At 43.3% G+C, this 24,311-nt stretch overlaps 1 protein-coding gene across 1 annotated transcript in view; it reads right to left on the reverse strand.

The window, feature by feature from the left end:
- Positions 1–24,311, reverse strand: part of cratb (carnitine O-acetyltransferase b) — a 69,756-nt gene that overhangs the window by 26,193 nt on the left and 19,252 nt on the right. The window contains exons 2-11 of the mRNA XM_060915398.1: positions 18,562–18,786; positions 14,707–14,825; positions 8,657–8,710; positions 8,408–8,573; positions 3,935–4,109; positions 3,590–3,680; positions 3,098–3,185; positions 2,911–3,011; positions 2,598–2,717; positions 2,340–2,462 (exon numbers count right to left, since the gene is read on the reverse strand). Coding sequence (XP_060771381.1) covers positions 2,340–2,462; positions 2,598–2,717; positions 2,911–3,011; positions 3,098–3,185; positions 3,590–3,680; positions 3,935–4,109; positions 8,408–8,573; positions 8,657–8,710; positions 14,707–14,825; positions 18,562–18,786 — 1,262 coding nt within the window. The remainder of the gene's footprint in view (positions 1–2,339; positions 2,463–2,597; positions 2,718–2,910; positions 3,012–3,097; positions 3,186–3,589; positions 3,681–3,934; positions 4,110–8,407; positions 8,574–8,656; positions 8,711–14,706; positions 14,826–18,561; positions 18,787–24,311) is intronic.

Below are 24,311 nucleotides of genomic sequence, written 5' to 3' on the forward strand. Positions count from 1 at the left end.
CTCTAAGCTTTCTGAGGTGATGGTAGGCAGCTTTGAAGCAATGGCATCCTGGAGTTGTTTGATCTCAGGAACTTGGAGCTGTGCTTTATTCAGGCGAGGTGTGATTTTCCTGCATCTGCGTTGAATGGAAATGTGGAATCACAGGTTTAGCCGAGCACAGACTAGCTTGTGATCCATCCAGCAATCTGCACTGCGGCAGACTAGAGTCTGCAAGGTCGCTCTTGTAGTGTCGTCCGACTATTATGTAGTCAATCATATGCCATCTCTGGGAGCGCAGATGTTTCCAGGCCCCCTTGTGGATGTCTTGGTGTGTGAACACTGTATTGGAGATTAGCAGACCAAACCTGGTGCAGAGTTCTAAGAGTATCACTCCCTGAGCATTTTCCTCTCCTAGTCCATTTGGCCCGATGATATTGGGCCAAGCTTCGATGTGAGTACCAACTCGTGCATTAAAATCGTCAAGGAGGAATAGTCTATCATGGGGTGGTACCTCTATAAGAACTGATGTAAGTTGGTCATAGAAGAGCTGCTTCTCCTCCTGTGGTCTCTTAAAAGTAGGAGCATACATGCTGATGATAGTTGCATGGCACTTGGTTAAGTTTGATGCACATGGTCATGATTCATGAGTTAATGCCCTTCCATTTCTGCACTTGTGGTCTGAGGCTTGACTTCATGGCAATCATGACACCTTCCAGTTTGGGCTGGTCACTGGGTCTCCCTGAATGAAGAAAGATATAATCACCATCTGAGAATTCTCCTTCACCAGGTATTCAGCACTCGCTGAGACATGCGATGTCGATGTTCAGCCTCTTGAGCTCAGATGTTACAAGAGCAGAGCTATGTTGCGGTGCTTGGCACTTGTTGGTAGGTGTGTCAGACATGGTTCGGACATTCCACGACGCAATCTTGATCTGGGAGATGTATTTGTGGTGGCTTCTGGGAAAATCATGGTCAGGGGGTCCCGAAGGCTCTACCCTTGATCCATCATACTTGCAATGTTGCTTCCCATCAGACAGACGCAGACTGTACGATGTTGTTGTTGAAGAGTCTGTAGTAGGTACAGAATTTTCGCCATGGCAAGGCTGCTGACCTCTCCATGGCTAGCAGGTAGACTGCCCAATTCCGTACCTACATCCTTCGTCCAGAGAACACAGAGTGGACTCACTAGGAGATGCAAATCAGCATGTGTATAACTGGAGAAGCGGTCAAATGGGGTACAGTCAGTGAGCTGACCTTGACTTGAACTGACTCAGGCAGGCTGGCCACTTCAGGCTTGTGTCCTCAAAGGGAAGACGGTAGTCCCTTGGCCGTTACGGCAGTTGTCCAGGTGTTGTAGACTGTAGCCTCTATGCCCACTAGGTAGGTCGCCCAATACCTAGTTTTCCATATTCTGATGGTTGGCCTCCAGACCCTCTTGATGTTGATGTATGGTAGGTAGCACACAATAGCTCATCCCAGTCAATCGGCAATATGGTACCTCCATGCTTCACTCATGTGCAGGTTGGTGTGCTGCGGACCTCAGCACAGTTGTTGGGGCATGGACCCCGGTGGACTGATTTTCGTCTGGCCCCTTATCCCAAGACAAACTACTCTAGCATGGTTGAACCTACCAGGGACCCGAAGGCCTCCGCCAGTATGAGCCCTTGGGGTCAGAGGAGGCACACAAGCTACTACACCACGACAAGGTATCAGTCCAAGCAGTAGCTTGGACTGATACCTTGCATTAATTACTGATAAAATCTGCTCTAATCATTTAAATCATAATTATAGACAAACACAATTTGACTAAATTAACCACACACACACACACACACACACACACACACACACACACACACACACACACACACACACACAGTAGTAGTTTTCAGGTGTTTATCGAGCATATTGAATACCCATTCACAGTTTAGGCTTGGGGGGAAACAAAAAATAAAAAATAAATAAATAAATAAAATAAGGGCGTGAACCTCTGTGCTAACAACTTTTCCAGAAGCTAACAAGTTATTAATTCAAGGGTTCACTTACTTTTTCCAGCCTGGACTGTGAAGGATTACTCAACACGGTCAGTAAAGACTTCTACTGTTTGTATGACAACAGTTTAGAGAGATTGTTTTTGTCTAGAATGGTGACAAAGATGAAGATCAGACCACGGTTTAGGAATAACCAATGCAAAAACCTGGTAACTCCACAGGCTTCAACAACTTTTTCTTTGCAATTTTATCTGAAATACATTTTAAATGAAGCATAAACTTATTGGAACAGTAGCAGCTCAGGTTCTGCACGAGTTCTATTTAAATCCCCCGGCTCTGTAAGGTAAATAAATAAATGTTCTTGCTTACCTGTAGTACGCGAGTTGGATGGCCAGCTGAATGAAGGAGTTGGGGCTTAAATGCAGCTGTTTGGGAAACTCCTTCCCAAAGTGCTGGAAGTTAAAGCAGCTGATGTCCAGATCATTGATGAGGCTGAAGAGAGAGCAGATACAAAGAGAGAGGTGAGAAATCCGCCATGATGGATCGCCCCGATAACGAAAGTGGTTCTGCTAGCAGTCCACATCAGGATTAAACTCAAGCAGTGTGTAAACATACAGCGATACTCACATGTTGAGGTTCTGCTTGGCCATCTCCAGGTCCCACTTGATGGCGCGGTCGATGTAGAAGTAAAGCTTCTTTGGCATCGGCAGAGGAACAAGAGGAGTTCGGACCGTCTCAGGCTTCTTACTGAAATTATAACGAAAGGCGTAGGATTAAACTGAACAGCTTACGATTAAACTGTACAAAATAACTAACAATTAAAAAACAAAAACTGTGATTGAGAGGGTCAGTCTGTGATTAAACAGATTACTATAGAACCGAACTTGTTTAGGTTTTCTGTTTATTGAAAGACAGAAGAAATAATGATGAGTGCGTGTACCAATACTGCAGGATGTGGTCCAGCAAGGTGGCTATTGGAAGCCCTTCAGCGGTGGCTTGTTCATACAGGAGACCCCACGATCCATCCTCACTGACCACAAACTAGAGAGAGATAATGATTAATCATAAAAATGCTTTTATGGCAAAAAATTTCTGTGTCTGTCATTACTCTCTGTAGCTCCACCCACCTGTAAGGTCTTATCAAACCAGCGGTTCCCACTGTTGGAGTAAGTCCCACCTCCATGAAGGATCTGAGCTGCCATTCTGCTTGAGTACCTGCCAATCATCCATTAGACAAAGGAAATGAGTCAAATATCAATGAATCACAAATCACAGTGAAAATGTTTAAAATTAATTTAGCACCTCAATGCCTAGATGGAGATGATATTCAAAGTACCAAAAACCTTTTTACACAAGCAGAAAAGAAAAATACCCACAATCAGAAAATAGAGAAAGTGAATCAAATCATTCAGTGGTTTGATCAAATGATTCACCTGAATCAAACGACCCATGAATGAATCATGAATCATGAATCAAAAATGAATCAATGTCTCCAATGTCAGAATCAAATAGTGTTTTTTATTATTATTTACAGATGGATAATTAGTGAGGAATCCACTGACAAACTTAAGCAGATGGCGAGAGAAAGAAAGAGAGAGACACACACAATCAGTTCATACTTCTCATCACAGATGGTCATGACAGGCGAGTCGAGACACAGTGTGAACAGACCTTTCTCTATCAGCCTCACTGACTCCTTATTGATCTTATCTACGAGACAAGACAAGGAAACACAGGAATGTAGTGCACTAGTATGGATCAAAATGGCTCCCCAAAGGGCATGTAGTGCACTAAATAGCAAGTAGAGAAAGAATCAGGTCCCTAAAAACCATGTAGTGGGCTAAACAGGATGCAGCAGCTCACTGCACTGTTGTTATTTTATGCTGTAATGCAGTAAAACAGGAATGTTCACAGATTTCTTCAGGTGTGTTCAATCATGTGTGAAGTAAAAGTGTGCGGGTTACCCTGCAGGAGGCGTGTGTAAGCCTGGCCCCACGTGTGTCTGTGGTCACTGGTCAGGATGCCCATCGGCTCTTTATCGGTTTTCCAGGACTGAGCTCGGATCCGGCAGAGCTGAGAGTGAATCTGACTCTGAGTGAGGGGGGTGCCATCACTATTGTACACGTCCAGCTGGAAAAACTACATGCACATATTTTCACACACATTTTTCAGTGAAAAGCTTCAGGCTGTTAACAATGCTAATTTCAGGGGCCAGTGCTGCGTTTTATGAAAGGAAAGGGATTTTCCTTTGTTGCTTCAAAACAAATAAACACACATTATGCACTGACTATAGAAATAAAATAAAAACCAGGAAGATCAACTTTTCTCCCAATATTATTAAATATTAAACAATACACTTCACCAAAAATTTCACCATCCACTTCTAACTTTATTTAAGCCGGTGCATCTGTACTTTGCCTTTTAACTTTGTGTCAGGTTTTGTGAAATTCAGAATTTCTGGTATGAAAATGTTTACGTAAAATGTTTCCCTGGATGCCTGAAACACTTCACCCCTACAGAATTGATTTCTGTGCAGCAGAGAGGAAGTGAAGAAAATCCAGGGGCCCTGCTGTACCTGTCCCACTGCCAGTCTGTCCTTGCCGAGTTCACAGCCTCACTCAAATCAGCCAAGATCCAGTACTATCACTCAAATTCATACCTCCATCTCCAACCCTCATCAACTGTTTTCTCTTCTCTCCTCAATTCTCCACCAGCTGTGCCTCAGTCCTCCATCACTGCAGAGAACTTTGCAGTCTTTTTTGAGATCATAGCCATCCACAACTCCTTCACCATGCCTGCCTCACCCTCCTTGTCTCTTCTCCCTTGCTCTCTGCTTTTTCCCCTTTCCACTTCTGATGTCCTCCAGCTCCTGCTCTCTCACCATCTGTGCCCTTGAGCCTATCCCCTCATCTCTCTTACAGACCATCACTCCTGACATCCTCCCATTTATCACCTGCCTTGTCAAATCCTCCTTGTCCTCCAGATACTTTCCCTCCAGCTTCAAACAGGCCCACATCACCCCTCTGCTGAAAAAAAACCACCTTAGACCCCTCTGTCACCCAGAACTACCCCCCGTTTCTCTTCTCCCCTTCCTATCAAAGACATTTGAACATGCGGTTGCTAACCAACTGTCCTCTTTTCTCTCATGGACCAACCTCCTGGATCCTTACCAGTCCGGATTCTGAGCCAGACACTCAACTGAGACTGCGCTTCTCTCAGTCAGTGAGGTACTTCATGCAGCACATCCCGCTTCCCTCTCCTCTGTCCTGATTCTTCTTGACCTTTCTGCTGCATTTGACGCTGTGGATCACCCCATCCTCCTGTCATCCTTATCAGCTCTAGGGATCTATGGGACAGCCTTAGACTGGTTTAAGTCCTACCTCTCTGGTCGCTCCTTTCAGGTTACCTGGTCTGGTACTGTATGGGTACCACACTCGCTCACCACCGGTGTCCCTCAAGGTTCAGTCCTTGGTTTGCTTCTCTTCCCCCTCTACACCCAGTCTCTTCGCCCAATTATCTCTGCTCATGGTCTATCCTACCACTACTATGCTGATGACACCCAACTGTTTCTCTTTTCCTCCTTCTGACACACAGATCTCTGCTTGTCTATGTGACATCCAGAGCTGGATGGACAACCATCACCTGAAGCTCAACCCAGGCAAGACAGAGGTAATCTACATTCCTGCTCTATCCTCTCCACCCTGTACATTGTGATCTCCCTGGGGGACATTTCCAGGGCTCCCTCACCCAGTGTGAAGAACCTAGGGGTAGTGTTTGACAACAAACTCTCCTCCTCAGTGAACATCGCTGCAGTGACCCAGACATATAGATTTTTCCTCTAAAACATCTGAAGGATCCACCCTGTTCTTACCACCTACTCTACTCAGCTCCTGGTCCAAGTGCTGATTCTCTCCCGCTTGGACTACTGCAACTCTCTCCTTGCTGGCATTCCAGCTTCTGCCATCAGACCCTTGCAGCTCATCCAAAACACTGCAGCCCGCCTGGTCTACAGCCTCCCTCATTCCTCCAATGTCACCCTTCTGCTTGCCAACCTGTACTGGCTACCTATCGCAGCTCACAATTTAAGACATTGGTGCTAGCTTACCAGGCTCCCAAGGGGTCAGGTCTAGCATACCTCCAGACTCTGATCTGCCCCTACATACCAGCCAGAGCCCTATGCTCTGCTACTACTGGACACCTGGCCCCTCCTCTCCTCTTTGTTCCTGTCCAGCCCACTCAAGACTACTGTCTGTCCTGGTTCCCCATTGGTGGAATGACCTTCCCATTGAGGTCAGAACTGCCAACTCCTTGATCACCTTCAAGCACAGACTAAAGACTCACCTCTTTGGGCGGCACCTCTCCCCTGCCCACCGTGTAACTGCGTTTCAGTCTTGACCAACCCAGGCTGTGTATGGTCTTGCCTGGGGTTAGCGGTTTTGAATTCCCTATTTAGTTATGCTTTATATAGCTGGTTTGTTTCCTTGGCTGTTTTGAGTATTGGGATTTCAACAGTAGAGCTGTAGAGCTTGTAGGACTTGATGGTACAATCCCTTGAATAATCAGCACTGCTTCTTGCCTGTTGTCTTGAGTGGGAGAGCAGTAAAACTTCATTGGGGTCATCAGGTGGGCACCCTCCTTCCTTGATGTTTCATTGATTTAGGCCCGCAACACCTCCGGAGGGCTCAACGGCGACACCTGGCATCCCAGGTGTGCCCCCCTCTGTTTTTACTCCTCAACGGTCATCTCCCACTCAACAGTCATCTCACAGCCCAGCTGGAGTCCTTCCTCTTGATCCACAGCCAGTTGCTGCTTTGCTCCGCAGCCTCTGAGAGTGATTTCACTGCTTGTCGGAAGGCCTGTCCTTTCACTCCCATTCTGTTCAGGAGCCTAGTTGTAGACTTGGCAACAAACCCTCTACACCCAACTTCTACTGGGAACAACAGAATATTACACTATTCAACAGAATATTACACTAGGTTTTGCGGTCACTTACTCAGTTGGCACTAGAACTTTCTTGTCTACAAGTTCAGCACTTCATGTACCTGATTTCTGCACTCGTTGTATGTCACTCTGGATAAAAGCAGGGCTCGAAATTTGTATATTTTTTCACCAGCCAGCCAGACTAGTTACCTTCCAAAGTAACTAGCCAAACAAAATCAACTAGCCAAAATTTGTTCATGTATGAATTTTACTTCTGTCAAAAATAACACAAAAGAGAGTAGTTACCATTGCTCATGACTAATGTGCATTTATTTCAAGAACTGGAGTATTTTGATACTGTTGTTAAATACATAAATGAGAACAACACAGAGCACCATAATATAACATCAACAAATAATAAATATATTGGACTTTTTTCCCCCACCAGTGGGGGAGGGGGAGTCTACAGGTTGGTATGTCTGTAAACCAATCAGGATGCTCTTTGTCTAGCATGCGCTTCATGAACAGGCACACACGCAGTCTCTCGCGCGTTCCCTCGCACACTCCATCATATGCGCGATGCAGACATTAATGTTTCGCGTGCACGCTCTTGCTCGCTTTCTCTAGATTCCGGGAGATATTCTCCAATTTGCGGGCATCAGGGAGCCACTATCAATATGCGGGAGACTCCCGGAACTTCCGGGAGACTTGGGATGTCTGTTATATGCATGCGCAGTAAGGAAAAAACCGACAGTCTGACCGTCCTGCCGATAAACACATCGATTAACACAGACACGGCACACACTTAATATGTGGCGGCTTTAGTTGATGGTGTGTCTGAATCTTCGCTTCATATATCTTTTTTATTTTCAACTAGCCAGCCGGGATGCCTAGTGACAGGAATTACTCGCCAAATGACAAATTAAGTCGCCTCGGGCGACCGGACCACCGCGAATTTCGAGTCCTGAAGAGTGTCTACTAAATGGCATGTTCCATCCATCCATCATCTGTAGCCACTTCTCCTGTCCTACAGGGTCGCAGGCAAGCTGGAGCCTATCCCAGCTAACTATGGGTAAGACGCGGGGTACACCCTGGACAAGTCGCCAGGTCATTGCAGGGCTGACACATAGACACAGACAACCATTCACACTCACATTCACACCTACGGTCAATTTAGAGCCACCAATTAGCCTAACCTGCATGGACTGTGGGGGAAACCGGAGCACCCGGAGGAAACCCACGCGGACACAAGAAGAACATGCAAACTCCACACAGAAAGGCCCTTGTCAGCTGCTGGGCTCGAACCCAGGACCTTCTTGCTGTGAGGCAATAGTACTAACCACTACACCACCATGTCGCCTAAATGGCATGGCATTACATTTACATAATGTAAACTTAGGATTTGATGTAATGCACCAAAATGAATGACCATTTTCTTTTCAGTCTTCTGCCGATTTAGCAGCATCCATGATGGCAAGCTGGAAATGTAAAAACTGGCTCTAGTGTTTGTGTCTCACCTGGTAGTTTCGCACCACAGTGATGTGGGCGGGGCCACGGCGTTGGCGGCCATAGTGAATCATATTATCGTGCTTCGGCCCAGGAATACGACATGATGAGAAGAGTCGAGGAAACAGCTCCATACACAACGGCCTGCCACGCATATACTCTACAGGTAACCGCCCACTGAGTGAGAGAGAGATTGCATTTTGTCTTATGTTCATACCCTTATAATCAGGTTTATTGTGCTAAAAATAAATAAATCAGACCTGTCTACTTTATTCTTGAAGTCGAGCACTGCGGAGATGAGCTTCGCTGCAAACCTGCAAACAGACACATTCTATAGTAATAATAATAATAAAAAATTCAATTTATATAGCGCTTTACACAGGAGTTACCAACAAAATAAAAAAATTAATAAATAATAATAAAAAAAAAACACACTAGGAAGAGTAGTGTGAGGTAAAGAGAAAAGTTTTCAAGTTAGCTTTGAAGGGAGAGTGGAACAGTCACGAAGCGATTGTGGTAATGAGTTCCAAAGTTTAGGAGCAGCAACACTGAATGATCTGCCACCGATAGATGCCAGTTTAAAACGTGGAACAGTCAGAAGTCCACAGACAGAAGATCTGAGGGAGCGGGAGGGACAGGACAAATGAATTAGGTTACAGAGATAGGAAGGGGCGAGACCTTGAAGAGCTTTATAGGTTAAAAGCAAGATTTTGTATTTGATCTGAAAAATAATTGGCAACCAATGCAGTTGCTGTAAAACAGGAGTGATGTGAGCAGTGCGCTTGGTGAGTGTGAGGACTCTTGCTGCTGAGTTTTGGATGTACTGCAGGCGATTGAGCAATGTGGCAGGGAGACCATACAAGAGAGAACTGCAGTAGTCAAGACGAGAAAAAATAAATGCATTGACCAACATTTTGGCATCAGTTTCCAAGAGAAAAGGGTGGAAACATGCAATATTGCGGAGGTGAAAGAAAGCATTCTTAGTAATTAGTTTAATGCCGCTTTTCCACTACAAACGCGGCTGAGTCGGGCTGAGCCGTGCCGTGCTGAGTCGGGCTGAGCGAGGCTGTTGGAGTTGCATTTCGACTACAACCGCGCTGAACCGTGCTGGCTGGAAGTGGGTGGACACATTGGGTGGAGTTAGCGAAAGTGGGTGGACGTCACATGATGTCGTTAAGCAGCGCAAACAGTGACATCAGTGACCTTTTAAGCGGTAGTCTCACGACCCGGATAGTAAACAATAAACATGGACATGGAGTCGTTAGTGTTGCTGGTCTTGGTGCTGTGGCTTGTTGTCACCGACAACGCCAACAGATACTGGCAAGAGCGTATAGATGAAGCGAGGCGCATAAGGCTTCAGAAATTCTCGTAATTCTTCTTCTTCCGGGTTTACGGTGTTTACAGATCCCAGCGTGCTCGCGGGGCGTGTGTGGGCATGTGAGGACACTCCTCCTCACCAATCAGTGCACAGGGGAGTGTCTGCTCACGCCCCCAGCCTCACTCGGCTCGGTTTGGCTCGCTTCAGCCCCACTCCAAAACGGTGCGAGTTTTAGGGGCTAAGCAGGGCTGAAGCGAGCTGAGTCGTGCTGTTTTTTGGTAGTCGAAACGCGAGCCGTGTCGGGCTGAAGTGAGCTGAAGCGAGCTGAAGTGAGCTGAAAAAGGGTAGTGGAAAAGGGCCATAAGATGGGATTCAAACGTAAGGGTGGAGTCAAAGATAACTCCAAGGTTTTTTAGAACTTGGGAAGGACTAATAGACACCATCAACATCAATAGTAAAACTGGAGAAATTCAGAACCTGTCTTTTGGTACCTACTAATAGAACCTCCGTTTTGCTAGCATTAAGTTTAAGGCAGTTCTTATGCAGCCATTGCTTAAGGTCAGTGATGCAAGTCCTTAGCAGCTGAACAGAGGCAATGGAAGGGGTGGTAGTGATGTAGATTTGAATGTCATCAGCATAACAATGAAAGTTAAGGCCATAGTTACGAATAATCTGGCTTATAGGAGAAACATATAATATAAAAAGAAGGGGACCAAGGACAGAACCCTGAGGCACACCTTGAGCAACAGTAGCAGTGGATGATTTATGAACACCAATAGAAATAAACTGTTGCCTGTTTGCTAGATATGACTGAAACCAGGATAAAGCTAAGCCAGTAATACCAAAAGAAGACAGTCTGGAAATGAGTATCTCATGATGTACAGTGTCAAAGGCAGCTGTGAGGTCCAAGAGAACAAGGACATTGAGATGACCAGCATCAGTTGAGAGCAGGAGGTCATTAACAACTCTTAAGAGAGCAGATTCAGTGCTATGCATATTGCAAAAGCCTGACTGAAAGGGTTCATAGAGATCATTACGAGCAAGGAAAGTATGAAGCTCAGAGGCTACAACTCTCTCCATTACTTTAGCTAGGAAAGGGAGATTTGAAATGGGTCTGTAACTGGACAGTGAAAGAGAATCTAGACCAGGTTTCTTTAGTATTGGTGTAACTGAAGCAATTTTGAGGGAGATGGGAACAGTGCCTAAAGCAAAACACTGATTAATCAAATGAGCACTATAAGGAGAGATAGCAGATACACAGGATTTAAGAAGTGCAGTGGGTGCAGGGTCCAACAGACATGAGGAGGAGGAGGACTTAGTCATAATTTCCGATACTTTAGAAGAATCAACAGGAGAGAAAGCAGAGAGACAGCAGTCAGCTTTATGAGAAAGAGCTACTAGCGAGACAGAAGAATGAATTTCAGAATGAAAGTGTTGGTAAATACTGTCAATTTTATCCTTGAAAAAATCCAAAAAAGCCTGACACTGAGCAGGGGAACTGGGAATGGTTGAGGAAGGAGGCTGAAGAAGTTTATTTATTGTATTAAACAGAGTTTTGGGTCTATGATTGCCACTCTTAATGATGTTAGCATATTAGGAGGATCGGGCAGCATTAAGAGCATCCTTATACTTTGCGATGTGTTCAGAGAAGAGTGAAAGATGAATAGTAAGGCCAGTTTTCTTATAAAGGCGCTCAAGCCGCCTTCCCTTGGCCTTCATGGCCCTAAGCTCAGAGGTGAACCAAGGAGAGGCGCGATTTGCGGAGACCTGTCTAGTTTTAAGGGGAGCGAAAGTGTTGTGTGTTAGATATAGTATTATTGTAAATAGCAACTGTATCATCAGGAGACGGGAGTGATTAAATGTTTCCCAATCAGAGCACGGTTCCCCGCCCCTCCCGTTTCGTTCACCAGTCAGTGCGCGGTTCCCCACCCGTTTCGTTACCCAATCAGAGCGCGGTTCCCCAACCCTCCCGTTTCATTAACAAATCAGAGTGCGGTTCCCCACCCCTCCCGGTGTTACCCTGCCCTATTCTAGTCCACATAAAACCGAATAACATTTTGCACCATCGAGAGCTGAACAAAAGGGCCCAGACTCATTCTGTTTTACCAGTTGATTTGTTTTGAAAGAGTATTCAGCACACAGACAGAGGCAATAGGAACCCTGACGAAAAGAATGAGGTACAGCTGCAGGTTTCTTCCTGAATGGGTTGACCTATTTAAAAGGCAGATTGTTGAACTTGAACTTCATGAAGTGAATTATGGGATGGACTTGATCAGGAACTTCTTATAGCAAATTATGATGTTGAAAAAGTGCTATGGAAGTTGTTCCTTGTTTGTGTTTCAGTTTATTATGCCTCAAAAACAACACATAGTTGTCTCACTTTTAGTCTGTAAGGATTTTTTTTCTTCAATAAGGGTTTATAAAGGCTGGACTCTGAAATGGGTTTGACAGGTACGATAAAGCAGGACGACTCAAAACACATCAGTTCTAATTCCTGGGCTCAGCAGGGTTCTCCAAAAACAGTAGCCGGCATTAAAAAAAAAGAAAAAAAAAAGTAGTAAGCGGCTCTGGAATTTGCATGGAGCGCCAAAGACGCAATAATACGGGGGGGGGTCTGGGAACATCCACCACCACCCCCGAAATTTTTGAAATTTACATGACTTCTGGTGTATTCTAAGGTAATAAATTACTAACCATTTCCATGTAAAACACAGTGGTGCTTGAAAGTTTGTGAACCCTTTAGAATTTTCTATATTTCTGCATAAATATAACCTAAAACAATCAGATTTTCACACAAGTTCTAAAAGTAGATAAGAGAACCCAGTTAAACAAATGAGACAAAAATATTACACTTGGTCATTTATTTATTGAGGAAAATGATCCAATATTACATATCTGTGAGTGGCAAAAGTATGTGAACCTCTAGGATTAGCAGTTAATTTGAAGGTGAAATTAGAGTCAGGTGTTTTCAATCAATGGGATGACAATCAGGTGTGAGTGGGCACCCTGTTTTATTTAAAGAAGAGGGATCTATCAAAGTCTGATCTTCACAACACATGTTTGTGGAAGTGTATCATGGCATGAACAAAGGAGATTTCTGAGGACCACAGAAAAAGCATTGTTAAGGCTCATCAGGCTGGAAAAGGCTACAAAACCATCTCTAAAGAGTTTGGACTCCACCAATCCACAGTCAGACAGATTGTGTACAAATGGAGGAAATTCAAGACCATTGTTACCCTCCCCAGGAGTGGTCGACCAACAAAGATCACTCCAAGAGCAAGGCGTGTAATAGTCGGCGAGGTCACAAAGGACCCCAGGGTAACTTCTAAGCAACTGAAGGCCTCTCTCACATTGGTTAATTTTAATGTTCATGAGTCCACCATCAGGAGAACACTGAACAACAATGGTGTGCATGGCAGGGTTGCAAGGAGAAAGCCACTGCTCTCCAAAAAGAACATTGCTGCTCATCTGTAGTTTGCCAAAGATCACATGGACAAGCCAGAAGGCTATTGGAAAAATGTTTTGTGGATGGATGAGACCAAAATAGAACTTTTCGTTTTCAACGAGATGCATTGTGTTTGGAGAAAGGAAAACACTGCATTCCAGCATAAGAACCTTATCCCATCTGTGAAACATGGTGGTGGTAGTATCATGGTTTGGGCCTGTTTTGCTGCATCTGGGCCAGGACGGCTTGCCATCATTGATGGAACAATGAATTCTGAATTATACCAGTGAATTATAAAGGAAAATGTCAGGACATCTGTCCATGAACTGAATCTCAAGAGAAGGTGGGTCATGCAGCAAGACAACGACCCTAAGTACACAAGTCGTTCTACCAAAGAATGGTTAAAGAAGAATAATGTTTTGGAATGGCCAGGTCAAAGTCCTGACCTTAATCCAATCAAAATGTTGTGGAAGGACCTGAAGGAAGCAGTTCATGTGAGGAAACCCACCAACATCCCAGAGTTGAAGCTGTTCTGTACGGAGGAATGGGCTAAAATTCCTCCAAGCCGGTGTGCAGGACTGATCAACAGTTACTGGAAATGTTTAGTTGCAGTTATTGCTGCACAAGGGGGTCACACCAGATACTGAAAGCAAAGGTTCACATACTTTTGCCACTCACAGATATGTAATATTGGATCATTTTCCTCAATAAACAAATGACCAAGTATAATATTTTGTATCATTTGTTTAACTGGGTTCTCTTTATCTACTTTTAGGACTTGTGTGAAAATCTGATGTTGTTTTAGGTCATATTTATGCAGAAATATAGAAAATTCTAAAGGGTTCACAAACTTTCAACCACCACTGTACTTGTAAATTATTTATGAAATTTCCCTCCAGATGTGTGTATGCCTGGCTTTCTCAGTTCCCCTCTGTAGTATGCTGCCTGGCTCTGTAACATAACTACATACGCTACGGCATGGTCACGTGGTCCAGCTCAGCCAATCAGAGCGCGAGAATCCATCAACAAATACGGCGTTGTTTCCGGTCATGCTGTACCAGAATCAAAGACAATTTCAGGGTGGAATAATTGGATTTGCAGAAAATTACGTTCAGCAGAGTCAATATAAATCGCTTGAACATTGAAAGACAAGTTTTTATTTTTTCTGGGATCGAGTAGCCAGTGCAAACCGCCTGTGTAGGTGGAGAAACCCACCAGATGACGGTGCTTGTGGACATCTCTGGGTCGGGAGCTGCCGTAAAACACAGCTGTTGTTCTGATGTTTTTTTGGCGGTTGGCAAAACAGCTTTCTGGTGCATTGCTACCACCTTCTGGGGCATGGGCATCATGCACCCTAGTGAGAGTGAACAATGCTCATGTTCACTACTTACAAACTGATTTGTTCAGTAAAAATATGAACACAGTTAATGACCAGTGCTCATTTAGCACATTAATGGACAATATACCATCCTGAAACCGATCTAATTTCTGAGCGGGCTGATATTGCGTTGCAGGAAGTAATCATGCTTGTGTGTGTTTTGACTCACAGTAGCTGTCCTCTCCAGTCACTGAAGTCACGTCGGGGCAGTGAGATGGCCGGGCTGGAGTGAACAGCCAGGGGCTGACGACTCTCTAGGTATGCCCACTGAACCCACCAATCTGATATCTACACACACACACACACACACACACAAAACACAAACGAACACACACACACGAACTCACAGAGTGAGTGTATAATCGTAGATACATGGGTGCAAGTATAAAATTTTCAAAAACCTGAAAAGTCTGACAAGGTCGGGGTTACAAAGGGGGGGGGTGAGCCCCCCTTAGGGCTCGAAAAAAAAATTTAAATTACAAGTTAAAATGGTTGTCTCTCATGCAATCTCATGCAAATATTTATAATATTAATAGTTATATGATTTGCATATTCACATCAAATGTTTAATACATTTCATCAATTCATCAGAAATAATATTTCAAGTACAAGGCTTGATATTTCAAAACATCTAGCAACTACTAATTTAAATGTTGAAACAACCATTTTTAATATGCTTTTGCTGTGATACCTTTTTTACAATATATACACTTGAATAGCTGTGTTGATTTGGTCGAACAACGTGTTACGTGCGTGAAACATGATATCACACGTACAACACCGTGAAACAACGGGCTCGTCAGTGAGCGGCGTATAAATTGAATGAGGTTCGTGGCGAAGACGAGATGAAAAGATTTGTCTCGTGCAGAGACTGTACCGCGGTAACCCGGTAATACGCTGAGAGTAGAGCCAATGATTTTCCGTTTCAAAATCTGGCTTTTTCCGTTTCGGACGATGAAAAATTCCGTTTCACAATTTCAGTTCAAAATTGTTCTGTTTGGCTCCAATTTAGTAATTCTGGCTGGCATAATTTTACTTGGGTTTCAAAGTCTTGCATCTCTAGACACAAATGGTCCTTTGCATGATGAAGTCATTCATGAAAAAAATATATATATAATAAAACAATTACACTGACAGTAAGCTGATAAACTGCATTAATAAAAAAATTAAAGTGGGATCACAGATTGAGACAACTCAAAATATTTAACTTGACATACTGATAACAGATAAATCAAGAAACTAGGATCACCGTTAACTAAAAACCCATCTCATATATAATATATGCAATATAATAGCATATATAATATCTCAATATAATATTGAGAGTACTGATAAATTAATAGTGATAAATTAATATTCAGTAATACTTACTGAGCCTGTAATGACAATACTCATAACTGACTGTTTAAAAATATTACTCCATTTTATGAGTAGCACGCTGTGTGAGCACAATTGCTATCAGGCACATTAAAATGTAAATAACTTTTCTAGAATTTCACCAAAACACATTGAATTTTCGGCATTGTAAGAGAACTCCCTAAAGTATTATTCAGCAAAACCCCAGAATGATAGCACAAATCTAGAATTTTTAACAGAATTTTAGTTCTTAAAATTTAACGTAATTATGAACATCACGCGTAACATTTACACCCGTGAAAAATCACTTTGAATGGGGTTTTGAAAGTTTTGATCAAATATTCTCTATAATAATAAAAAAATAAAATTAAAAAAAAAAAAAAAAAAAAATCGCTTAAATATTATATAAACAGTCTTTTAATGTATCAAAAATAATTTTGATAAAGCAAGGAAATTCGGAAGAAAATTTGTTTTTTCTTTTGCTTGTTGTGTGCGTCATGCTACCAAAATCTAACTAACCCCTTCACGAACAATTCCAACTTTCATGGACTTGTAGCGCGAATAAACCTTTCAAAAATATATATATAATCCTTCTCACCCAGTAAATTAGAATCCTGGTGATTTATATCCTCGTAGCTTCAGTAGATCTAGAGATTTAGTCGATTTAGTAAATCCCAAACGCTGTGAAACACGCCAGCCATCTATGGTGAGAAGTGCTGCTGTAGTTGAGAAACTCTCATTCCTCCCGCTTCCAACTAACTCCGTGACCCAGACCAAAATAACAATGTCACGCTCATCACTTAAGGATGGTTTATGCCAAGTTTCACGGAAAAATACAGCGAAATAAACTTGCTAGAAGCATTTTTCAAAATCCCAAACATTATGAAACATTTCTTGTAGGGTTTCAGGTTACAAATTTCGAGAATAGAGAAATTGTGGCGCAAAAGTTTGCCACTAAACTCGCGAAAATCCTCCATCCTAGCGAGTTTCACAATCGAACTAGGCTACGTGACAGTCCGTGACCACCCAGGAATGTTCTAGAAGGTACGCTTCTAGGCACGTGCGATCGAGAAAGACGCCACGTGAAGGTAGTAAAGGTAGTATTTCCACTGTCTTATGACGTTTTTGCTTGTTTTAGCACGATAAACAATGCATTATGGGTAATCATTAAAATGCTGATTTCAAGGTTAAAATGGGTAAAAACAACTAATTTATATAGATATTATAAAAATTGTGCCTAGTAGTTATTTCAGTACATAAAATCAAAACCTGAATTTAAAATTTTTTTCCCTATGTTACATCTTTTTTAGTCCACCACAAACTCATGAAACAATGTTTCCTAGCAAAACACAGAACACACTCTCAAACAGACGAGAATAGTTTGACTTTGATTGTAATGACAGTCCTGAATATTCCTTGCAGATCAATCATTGAGCGCTCTCTGAGTTCCTAGAAACGCTGCTCGATATCGCCATTATGATAGAGCATCATAAGTTGTTTAGTGTTGGTCTCTGTGAGACTGAATCTTCTGTCATTTAGAAGATGTTTATACATGGAAAAGGAGCGCTCAACGTCCACACTCGCCACTGGCAACCATATGGTGTCCTTGGCCACCAGAGCATTCGTTTCTTTTTCGCGGTTGCCATTCTGGTTGCGACGCAGGGAGCGAATCTGTAAACAAGCAGCTTATTGGCTGGCTAGGTGTGCCACAAGCCAATCACAATCACCGACAAAGCTGCCTTGACCGGAAAGGCAGGTCTGCTTGGGCGTTAGCGGCAGTTACGCAGAAGCCTTCTGCGGCAGTTACACTTTGACACGCGAGCAATGTTTCACTATAAAAATTCCATAATTTCTGTCTGTTTTCCACGATCGGGGAAAATCATTCGCCCTATGAGAGTGAGACAGCGAGAGGGCCACCCCTATACACCCCCCCCCCCCCCAAAAAAAAATCTTAATGGATTTACGCGATTTGGAAAAATGACTTTTTCAGAACTGAAAAAAAAACAGAGCTTCCGGCACATGCCGGAAAACTTGCACCCATGCAGATATGCTGCAGTTTTCTGTAAGGAGATGTTTTTTTTAACATTTATGAAAGGAGTCTCGACTGTCATCGCTTTTGTATGAAAATGAAACAAATTTTGTTTCGTTACACTTAAACACACCCGCCTGTTACTGAGTATTTTACTCTGTACTTACACTCGCCAGCCACTTTATTAGGAACACCAGGACATTTCCTGGGGTTTTCACACACACCAGTCTCTAGAGTTTACACGGAATGGTGTGAAAAACAAAAAACATCCAGTGAGTGAGCGACAGTTCTGTGGGTGGAAACGAATGCCTTGTTGATAAGAGAGGGTCAGAGGAAAATGGAAAGCTTGGATTGAGAGTTCTTTTTTTGCCAGGAATGATATAGCAACTCACAATCACTCTTTACAACCGTGGTGAGTAGGAAAGCATCTCAGCATGCAACAGCAGACAGAAGAACCCATTGGGTTCCACTCCTGCAGCTAAGAACAGGGATCTTAGAATCAACAACAAGTTCCTATTAAAGTGGCCGGGGAGTGAATTACACTAATAAGTGTAGCACTGAGGTTGAAAGAAAAGGCCTCCGAATCCTCAGAACGTCTCACACATGCTGAACATGACAGTGATGATGTTCCTGTTTTACCCAGTTGTGTGTGTGTTTGGCGCGTTTCTCCAGGCCTCTCTGCAGTCTCTCTCCGAGGCCCCCTGCGCTGCCGAATCGCTGCACCGTCTTACGCGTGTGCTGCAGCTCGTCCGGGGGTAAGAGCGGCTCCAAGGCCAGCAAGTAGCGCTGAAGAGTCTGAGCTAACAAAGGAACTGGCTGAGGAGGAGGAAGATCAGACGAATGATGCACACGTCTTACCGGGACCTACACACACACACACAGGAATTAACACAGCAGGGTCATGTGACTATACGACACACAAATGTACACAAATTACAACCCAGAAGACAAAAATGTCACATATTTCAAAAAACACGCATCGTGATAAGGGTTGGATGATACGATGATCATATGTAACCAGTGAAATGGTAAGAACCCATTTTACACCAGCAGTTTCATGCTCTGATGTTTTTACCTTGTTAACCCTTTGGTGCCAGACCCTTTAAATATCGTTCCTCCAAGAACGATGACGTATGACAAAATAAAAATGCCTTGAAAACAAACCAAAAAAAAGGTCTTATAATACTTACTGTACCATAGCCAATCAGATTCTGGTAAGAATGAATCCTTTCTTCTGATCGGTTGCCTTTTACTGCCTTGTATTTGTAAGTAACACAACAACCTCAGTCAGAATCTAAATGGCATCTTCGAGTAAGCGACCACATCCATGATTTACAGCAGAACAAGTGGCAGAAATTCTTATGAATGATGATAGTCAGGCTTTCGTCTAAACGGGGGAACAGGGGCGCTGCGCCCTCTTACTCTCGGCGTGCGCCCCCTTACCGACTCCGTGAAAACATCCCAGCAACACCACGTGACAATGTGTCTGATCATCAAATACGTTATAATTGCTCCAAAAATATTCCAATCGTAGTAGATACACCGCCAGACGGTGCAAAAACAATCCGAATTGGCGTTTTCCAGACTGAGGCGCCATGTTGTTTAGTTGTTTACTTGTCGCGGCTGCTCTCGCGAGATTTGACATGGGTTACATACAAGGTCAGCTGACTTGTAGAGCGAGATTTCTCGAGACTGAATGACCTTTCACCCACCAGCGCGGGAGCTTTTGACAGAAGTAGTTCGCGAGCTGTTTTTGTTGACACTTGGGCATTTAACCCATTGACGCCGGATGCTGCGTCACGCAACATTGCCCCTAGCGCCGGTTGTTGCATAACGCAACATTGCCCCAAATGCCGGTTGCTGCATGACGCAGCATTGTTGATTTGTCATTATTTTCAAGACTCATCTATGTGTTAACAAATGTGTTAGTGTTAATGCTGAATGAGCATGATCCAATAAAAGCAGAGAATTTTATCTTTTAAATGCAACTTATTTCATGTCTTTATGTGCTTCAGAGGCTGAGATATTTAATTTTTCATAGGCGTTTTCAATTAATTATTTTTATTTCAGAAAACTCTCAGGCAGATGGGGACCTTTTCTAGAAACTGGCTTACGCATTTGCAGACGGTTTTTTGTAGGCGTTTCAGGCGTCAGTGGGTTAAAGATGTCATCCCGCGGCACGAAGCGGAAGAAAGCCAAAGACTGTCCGGGGCAGAAGAAGATTACTTCTTTCTTTTTCAATGTTGACAGACAATTTGTTACAATTTCCCTCTCAGATAGCCTCAGAATGTCCCATTGGAGCATTTTTCAAAGGCTTTGCACGGCGGGGGGGACAACCGGCACCCCCCCGCTTCGCTCCCTCGCCATGGTGAGCGCCCTCATACTAAATTTTTCTAGAAAAAACCCTGATAGTGGTGAAGCAAGTAGCATAGATAGTGAAAGTGGCCGTCTTTCAAGAACAACAACTTTATCACATTTACACTCTGCTTTTAACCCATCTGAAGAAGTGAACACATATGCATGATGTGTGTTCCAACATGATGTGTTGGAGGCAGGAAAAATGGGCAAGCGTAAGGATCTGAGCGACTTTGACGAGGGCCAAATTGTGATGGCGAGATGACTGGGTCTGAGCACTGAACAAAATGGCACATCTTGTGGGCTGTTCCCAGTATGTAGTGGTTCGTACCGAACAAAAGTGGTCCAAGGATCCAAAGGACAACCGGTGAACAGGCGACAGGGTCATGGGTGTCGAAGGCTCATTGATTCGCATGGGGCACGAAGGCTAGACCATATGGTCCAATCCCATGGAAGAGCTCCTGTAGCACAAACTGCTGAAAAAGTTAACACTGACACCTTTCTGTTTTAGCCAGCGTTAACTTTTTCAGCAGTTTGTGCAACAGGAGCGCGTTTATTACTACATTAGCGCTGTAGTACTGAAATATATATATTAGTACTGTGCAAAAGTCTGACAAATTTTGTTACAGATTTCTAGTTTATGACTTCTACATTCATTACAGAGTCAAAACATTTTAGAGTTCCAAACATTCATTTTTTTTTTCCAGCACAAAATTAAATATGTTACAGAGAGGAAAAAAAAATTGTATCTGAGCAGCATGTTCTATAAGAGAGCACTTTTCAGATTAGTACAGGTAATCGTATGGGGCCGAGTAAAATTAAGGATTAACTTCATGGGTGATTTCGAAGTTTTGAAAATTGCCCGAGTGCAATTTCAAAACTTTGAAATCATGAGTGAAGTTGATCCTTAATTTTACGAGGAACCATACGATTACTTGTTTATAATATATATAGGGCCAAATTCATACTTCGGAAGCCATTCAAGTTCACAACATTTGTCTTTCACGTTTTCTGAACCAATCAGGGCGCAAGAGTCTGGTTCATAGTTTTCCCCATTTTCTTTCCTCACTTCTGCATAAAACTGCGATAGCAACTTGTCTAACTCACAGCATCCATATGCCACTAGAGAGTCGTTTATTTGTCTTCCTGCAGCCCATTTCTTAAACACGGAAAGCCAAAAATTCGTACTTTTTTTGGTATTTTCATTTTCGCTTGCAGCTTTCAATTGGTTTATCATTTCTTCGTCAAATATAGCGAAACGCGGCATTGCTGAGTCAGACATTCACGGTGGTGTAGTGGTTAGCACCGTCGCCTCACAGCAAGAAGGTTCTGGGTTCGAACCCAGTGGCCGGCGAGGGCCTTTCTGTATGGAGTTTGCATGTTCTCCCCGTGTCCGCATGGGTTTCCTCTGGGTGCTCCGGTTTCCCCCACAGTCCAAAGACATGCAGTTAGGTTAACATGGGGCGGCCTTGGGCTGAGGTGCAATTGAGCAAGGTACCTAACCCCTAACTGCTCCCCGGGTGCTCTGGTGTGGCTGCCCACTGCTCTGATAGCCCTTTTCCACCAAATCAGTTCCAGGGCTGGTTCGGACCCAGTGCTTAGTTTGGAACCGGGTTTTCTGTTTCCACTGACAAAGAACTGGCTCTGGGCCAGAAAAACCGGTTCCAGGGTAGCACCAACTCTCTGCTGGGCCAGAGGAAAGAACTGCTTACATCAGCGAGAGGGCGCCATTTTTAAATAAGTGACGAGATATCATGGATGCAGTAAAGCAGCAGTCATCCATTATTGTTGTTGTTGTTGCTTCTTCTTCATCTCCGTGTCGTTGTTGCTTCGATGTTCACACCAAGGTTTATGCAAATGCAGTGACGTAACTGACGTATACAGCAGAGGTGGGGACTTGAGACTTGGGGACTTGGACTCGAGTCGACTCGAGTCACTGTTTTCATGACTTGTGACTTGACAAAACATGAAAATACTTGAGACGTGACTCGGAAGTTTAAGACTCAGGACTTGACACACGATGACTTGAGTGACTTGAGTGTTATTTCCATCGTGTTTTTATTGTGAAAATAAAATGTAATATGCACATACTTCAGTAATTTTGATTGCACTGCCGTTGCGTTGTCACTGCCCTGTCCATCAGGCACGCTCTCTGCGTGGGCTATATACCACGCCCCATGCCACGATGTGTTCACAGATTTCACATCATATCATCATGTCAGGCTACCAGGCCGCCAAAACAATGGTCTGAATGACTACAATTTAGAGAGCACAACTCTGTAACTGAACAGGTGCATTGGATATTTCCCAGTGAGGTAATTTAAAAAGTCTCTGGGTAATTGTTCAAGAAAAGATGAATCCCGCGCGCTGTCCTTTCCGTATTGTTCCCGAAACGTTGCACTTGTGGTAAGGAGGACAGTGCGTTAGCCATGACCGAAACGTTGTGAGCAAAGTTCCTGTGGAAAGGAATGCGCGGGATGCATATTTCATTTAACATTTATTTTCGTAACAATCTATTATAGCGGGAACCAAGACTCCCGCGCCAAAGTCGTTCTATATGTCCCCGCTCCGCACAGGCTGAGGCAGCCTCGGAGAGGGAGAGAGCGAGAGCTTTTGCACACACCTCTGGAGCTTGTCATATGGGGTGAGATGATGTCACTTTTGCACGGGCGAACAGGTCTTCTTTTTGAGACCTAAATTATGTCTGACACATTTCTCTATCCTTTGGGTTTTTTTTTTTTACTGGCGCAAACATACATCGAAGTCACTTCAGGTTTCTCCACGTGTATCTTATTAATAATAATCATCTCATCTGACGTGATTAGAGATTGGAGGAGTTCATGCCCCTGTTAACCCAAGGTGTCGTCCTACCCTCTTTTAACTACGCACATAACAGAATGCCAATTCTCTGTTTATTTTTCTTGTTGGCTGATGACAATGTGAGAAATTTAGTTGGCTTTCAATCTTGCAATCAATTTTGCCATCAATAAATAACTTTATGACATTATTACTGTTTTTTTTATGTATTTTACAGAACATGAGTATTTAAAATGCAAATATTTAACAGGTTGGGCACATGTGCCAGGGATGTTTACTGACATTTACTTATGTATTGCCTTTTCAATGTATTAAATTCATATTCTGCTGCTAAAATTACGCCAATACGCCTAAGGTGACTTGACTTGGACTTATTATAGGACTTGACTTGACTTGACATAGCCTGTGACTTGACTTGACTTGCCCAAGACAAAAAAGACTTGGGACTTACTTGGGACTTGAAGGTTAAGACTTGAGACTGACTTGAGACTTGCACATGTGTGACTTGGTCCCATCTCTGGTGACGTAATGATGTGGCTTCCCTTAGCACCCCAAGCTATGGAAAAGCAAACTGGTTCTCAGCTGGTTCGCAAGTTGAACGAGTTGTGAACCAGCACTGGCCCCGAACCAGCCCTGGAACTGATTTGGTGGAAAAGGGGTATGAGGTAGGGTGCATCAGTTGCCCCCTAAAAATGAAAAGTTCCTCCGATCATGATGCATTTTTGTTTTTATGTTCCTTTTGGTAAGAAAACACACTGGGTGAAATATTTTGACAAAATTCAAAAGTTTAATGGTGGCACCAGGAGCTCAAAGTTATGGAAAAAGCTGCTATTTTATGACTTTTATGACAAAATTTCGATCACTTTTCATGAAACATTATGGCACCTTATAGAGTATACCAAATATCTTAGATACACATTTTTAGTACATATTCTAAATATATTATCAAGCACAGTTTGAGTTTTAGCTGTTCATTGAATCATTGTTCAACTACTTTTAAACAATACAAATGTATTATGAATCACATTAATGCTTCTCAATCCCTTGCAAAGGTTCTTAACATGAGGGGTGTTCACACGGCAACTGTTACTCCGGTGTAGCACCGGGGCTGCCCCGGTAGAGCGTTCACACGGTACAAAGTTATACCGGTGTAGCCCCTGAAAGCTGCTTAAACCGGTGCAAATCTAACCCTGCTCGGGAGGTGGTTTAAGAAATTT

The sequence above is a fragment of the Neoarius graeffei genome, chromosome 2 (genome assembly GCF_027579695.1).
Source record: "Neoarius graeffei isolate fNeoGra1 chromosome 2, fNeoGra1.pri, whole genome shotgun sequence".
NCBI classification, from domain to species: Eukaryota; Metazoa; Chordata; class Actinopteri; order Siluriformes; family Ariidae; genus Neoarius; species Neoarius graeffei.